Genomic DNA, 5169 nt, shown 5'->3' on the forward strand with positions numbered 1-5169 from the left:
CCCAGGCTGCCACTCTTCACGGGAACAGAAAGCCCCATCGTTCCCCGAGGAGCAACTGGTGGTTTCAAACTGCTGACCTTGGGGTTAGCAGCCCAACATTTAACCACTGCGCCATCAGGGCCCATCCCAAAAGGTCGAGAGTGTCCAGGCACACGCATACCTCGTCCCTGACCGCCCCCCCCCACCCCTACACAGGTGGCCAAAAGGATTAGGGGCCTTCATACACGTTAACAAACCCTTCAGGACGGAGTAGAATTGCTCCTTGGGGATTCAGGAGTTATACCCAGGGAGCCACCAGGCCCAGCTTTATTTCACTCTGCACCACCATGGTGGAGCCCAGGAAGCATCATGGGAACTCCTGGTGCTGCTAACTGCCAGGTCAGCAGTTCAAAACCACCAGCAATTCTACAGGAGAGAGACTAGGAAACTCACAGGGGGGGGTCTCGCTTGCCCCATGGGGTCGCTGTGAGTCAGCATCAACTCGACAGCAGTGAGGTTTGAGTACTACCGGGCTCCTGGCACACACAGGGTGGCCCTGTCAGGACCCCAGGCACCGCGATGATCCACAGAGCCTCCTGCAACGGGGCCATCTCTCACTTTCCCACCGAAGAATCCAGACTCCAGGAAATCACAATCTGGCCACGAGCAGCCTGTTCCAGAGAAGAAGAGATGGCTGGTGATCTCAGAAAAGGGTGCAGGAAGAGGGGACCCTGGGGACCCGTGTCTCTGACTGGGAGCGGGTGGAGCTAGCATCCCAGGAGGGCTGACTCTGGGCTCTGGCTTTCCCAGAGCTGGACCTGCCTGAAGAGTCCACTAAGGTAAGAAAGACTCCCCAGAGGCTGAGGATCAGCTGGGGCAGTCCAGGAGGAGGCGTCTCTGGCTGTGTGGTGACCGGGTGGGTGGCAGGGCAGAGTGTGGTAGGGGATAGGGGGCAGTACCACTGTGGGGAGAGCTGGTGGTCTGGGCCAGAGTGGGTGTAGAGGTGGAGGTAGGGAGGAGTTTTTAGAAGATGGAATCCCTTAGAGTTAGTGATGGATTAGATACTTACTGGAGGAGCAGAGGCGTGGGGAATGGCCTGCTGGCTTCCTGCAGTGCCCCCGCCCCCTCCTCACCCGTCCTGCCTCCAGCAGGGCAGGGTGCGTGACCTTTGGGCCACCAGGGCTGCTGCGATACCAGGAATCACAGAGCAGCCCATTTTGGCGGGCAGACAGCTGACAGACGTCAGGACAGCTCCGGGAAGGGCAAGTCCATGTAGACAGCTCTCAAAAGGTAAAAGCAAAACCCAAACTCACTCACTGCCACCGAGTCGACGCCGACTCATAGCGACCCTACAGGTCAGGGCAGAGCTGCCCCTGTGGGCTCCCCAGACGGCCACTCATTTTCCACAGCAGGGGCCAGCCTCTTCTAGAGAATCTGGGGGAGGGGGGGGCGGCAGCCTTCCCAACTTCATTTTAGAGCCATCTGTGCTGTGGGTGGCATTTACAGTCAACAGGTAAACGTCACCATCTTCGTCACAGCCACAGGCACCTGGGACCTGGAGAGACCTGGCTGAGGAGGGAAGTGACAAAGGGTCCGAGCCATCCAAGCCAAGGTGGATTTCTCAGAGTCTAGTATTTGCAGAGCATGATGGGAGGGCGGGCTGAGGGCAGAGCGTGAGCAGAGGACAAAGCTTAGCAAGAGGCAGGTCAGCCCTGACCTCCAGAGGAGCGGGCCGACAGTTGTCTGGAAGCAGAGAGCCAAGTCAAGTCCGTGTCCCCCAGACCACTCTGAAGGCGGGGTGAAGTGTAACCAGGACTGGAGGTGACACACTGGGCATCTAGGATAGGACCGTACCTGCTGCCAGAACAAGTCAAACGGCACCGACAGGTGGGTAAGGGGGGGTGTGAGGTTCACCTCTGAAGCCTTTGTCAGGGAGGGATCCAGCTGAGACTCTGATGTCTAGTCCAGGGAAGGAGGCTGGGGCTGAAGTGGCCTCTGGAGGCAGCTCTGGGCTCTGACCGGAAATTGTGGGGCAGCCTTAAACCCAGAGACCAGGGGGCAGAGCCAGACAACAGGGAGAGCGACACGTGTGTGGGAAGAGTACAACTTCCATTCTCCAACAGCCAGCTGTCAGCACCCCACAGGCTTTCCAGAGCCTCTGCAATGGCCTAAAAACTTAAAGGGTGCTTGGGCCTTGGCCTTGGCCTCCCTGTGAGCCTCTTGGCCCTCTGGCCCCACCCCCTTCCACCTGCTATCCTTGGACTCCACCTGGTTGAGGTGCACTGGAAAGCATGGCATCTTATCAAATATCTCCATCTCTTATCTCTATCTTCGGCTTAGGAAAACTCATTCCAGTAGGTGAAGTGTTTCAGGAAACCTCAGCAGCTTCAGCGTTGACCCCAGGCCTCCTGAAGCCACCCCACAGTCCTGGTCACTTGCTCCATCTGAACTGGCCGGTGGCGCCCTAGTTTCCTGGCACGGGTAGAGGAAGAGACTGTTGGCAAGGGGGTTAGCTACTTCCTTCCCGAGCATGGGGCCAACAGGTGGGCCACAGATGGGCAAAAGCTGCCCAAAGCTGCTGAGGCTCTGTGGGGAGGCTGCCTGGGTGGATGAGACATTCGATAGGGAGGACAGCGGGCCGGGGTGCCCTGTGCATGTCCAGCGGGGCTCCCCATATGTTTGCAATATTTGAGCAGGGTTCAAATTCTCAAGGGTTCAAAGGGCCTCCCACCACAAAGCTCAGCTCCAGTTCCCATTAGGAAGTTCACCCGAGGGAAGCCCATGTTCTGGCGAAAGCAAGAAAAGAGGTCGTGCCCTGCCCCCCACCCCCACAGCATGGCGATATCTGCCTTATCATTTACTGAACGAGCAGGAAACCTTCCGGGGAAAACGTTTTTTCCATACGACAGGGTTGACGGTCACACGCTGCATTGTTTGAGCAACAGGTGGCCGGCTGGGTTCCCTCTTCTTTTACCACCTCCTTCTGGTCCACGGAGCAGAAAGATACCCCAGGGCTCTCCGGCAGGCCTGGGTGTCTGGGGGTAGGGCCCTCCTGCTAACCAGCAGGCTCCCCCTCCCCCCCAGTACATAAAGATGGTTATTGTTCTTGATCGCGTGGAGACCAGCCTGTGAGGGCACGAGGTCTGGGATTTGAAAACATCAGTTTACTACGCTGATTAATTCAACACTTATATTTTCATCAGAACGTAATAATCCAATAAATAAATAGAGCTCTCGATTATTTAAAAAAAATCATGGGATAACATATGTATTTAAACATATTAGCAGCGTCAAGACGGGTGCTTCCACACACTTATTGGGGGGAAACGTCAGAAAATATCACTACGCGGGAGTTGGGGGAGGGGGGCATCCGCGGGGGTGCTGCGCAGAGTCGTTCTCTAGAAGGGCGGCGTTTCAGGAAATTCCAAAAAGAGGAAAGGGGGAGATCGCCTTGAATCAATCAGCCAAGTTCAGTGCTTGCTCCAACTTGATTTTTTTTCTCTCTCTCTCTCTTTTTTACCCCCTTTCTACCCCGCCGCTCCCCATTGCAAAATAGAGCCTCAGTCACTTGGGCGAGAGTTCGTCGACGGGGATGAAGGGCGAGGCCGCCTGGGCGGCGGGCGACACGGGCGAGTCGACCGTCCTGCCGGCTTTGGCAGGCGAGTTCGCGGAGGAGCCGGCGCCGCTGCTGCCGCCGCCGTCCAGGGCGTCGGAGGCGGACGCGCCGCCGGGCTCGGTCGCCAGCTGGGCCGCCGCGTCGGACGACAGCATGGTGGTGATGCCCTGGAAAAACCTCTTTGGCTGGTACTCAGTCTCCATGTCACATTTCCTCTTGAGCGGGCCCAGCACGCTGGGCCTGATGCAGTTGACCGGGCTCTGGCTGCGGCGCGTGGAGAAGCGGGTCGTCGGGCTGGGGATGGGACTGGGCGGCAGTCCATTGCTACTCACGAAGCTCTGCAGCGACGGCGAGAAGCACTGCTTGCCGATGCCCCGCGTGGGCGAGGGCGCGGGCGACACGGGCACGAAGTCGATGCGCTTCGGGGAGGCGGCCTTGTCGGCGGCGGCCGCGGCGGCGTCGTCGCTCAGGCTGAAGCTCTCCTCCCACGAGTGGCTGATCTGCATGGCCGTCTGCACCTCGCGCTCGTGCACCGTCTCGCGGTTGACCAGGTCCATGCCCTCCTCCTGCTTGATCTGGTGCAGGCGGCTGCTGTGCATGCGCACGGGCGAGGCGGGCAGCAGCAGGCCGTGGCGGCCCGGGAACGTGGTGCTGTTGCGCCGGGCGCTCGGCGCCTCGGCCTGGAACACCGGCGAGGTGTCACTGAGCCCGTGGATCAGGGGCGCGCTGCTGGAGCGCCGCAGGCCGCCGCCCTCCGCCGGGCTCCCGCCTGCACCTGCCGGCAGCTCCAGGTCCAGCTCCATCTTCTCCTGAGCCATGTCGGTCAGGGAGGCGGGGGTGCGGCGCGCTTAGCGCCGCAGGACGCCCATTCCCCGCAGCCCAGGGCCAGGGCCGCCGCCGCCGCTGCCGCCGCCGCCGCCGCCAGCCAGAATGTCAGCGGGCCGGCGCCTCTGCGCATGCGCGCCCCGCCGCGCAGGCGCCGGCGGCGCCGGCCCCGCCCCCGCGGCGCCTGCTTAGTGCGTCACAGAAGGCGCGCCGCGCCCGCCGGGGAGGGGGGCTAGGGAGAGGGGCGGGAAAGCGGGGACCGCCGTCCTTCCGCCTCGCGCTGCTGGGCGCGAGCGCCCCACAGCCCCTGTGCCTCGAGGCCTCGCCCACTGGACAGCCCAGAGCTCGCTCTCTGAGGCCGCCGCCCTGGGGCGCGGGGTGACAGGGAGGGGTTTGGACTAACGCTTGGGGGGCTTCCCGGAGGAAGGGGCGCGCTCCTGCCATCCCGAGAATCGGGCCAAATGGGTGCGGGCTGGAACGCCCTGGGGAGAAAGACAGAACTCGGGGGGCTGGTGGGAGTTGGGGGTGCAAGCAAGGAGTGCCCACGTAAGGCCGCCTGGACGGCAGACAAAGAACAGGCCCATGGGGTGTGACCCAAGAGCAAGCTGCCCCACAGGGTTCAAGCCCTGTTTCCGAGGTGACAGACACAGGAGCTGACACGGGGCGGCTGCAAGATTGGACCCCACTGGGAAACTAGCCAGGGCTCAGAGGCCATGCAGTTCAGGCCACCTGACTTGGAAACTATTTAG

At 61.1% G+C, this 5169-nt stretch overlaps 1 protein-coding gene across 1 annotated transcript; it reads right to left on the reverse strand.

The window, feature by feature from the left end:
• Nucleotides 1-2888: 2888 nt before the first annotated feature.
• On the reverse strand, nt 2889-4521 carry PABIR1 (PP2A Aalpha (PPP2R1A) and B55A (PPP2R2A) interacting phosphatase regulator 1). Its single transcript, XM_075559856.1, has one exon. It carries the CDS (start codon nt 4411-4413, stop codon nt 3544-3546), a length of 870 nt encoding a protein of 289 aa, XP_075415971.1. The 5' UTR covers nt 4414-4521; the 3' UTR covers nt 2889-3543.
• Between the last annotated feature and the right edge of the window lie 648 nt (nt 4522-5169).

Source organism: Tenrec ecaudatus, chromosome 10 (genome assembly GCF_050624435.1).
Source record: "Tenrec ecaudatus isolate mTenEca1 chromosome 10, mTenEca1.hap1, whole genome shotgun sequence".
Classification (NCBI taxonomy): Eukaryota; Metazoa; Chordata; class Mammalia; order Afrosoricida; family Tenrecidae; genus Tenrec; species Tenrec ecaudatus.

What these genes read in the sequence shown, in the direction of transcription:
- PABIR1 (XM_075559856.1), bottom strand. Translation starts at nt 4,413, where the DNA reads ATGGCTCAGGAGAAGATGGAGCTGGACCTGGAGCTGCCGGCAGGTGCA.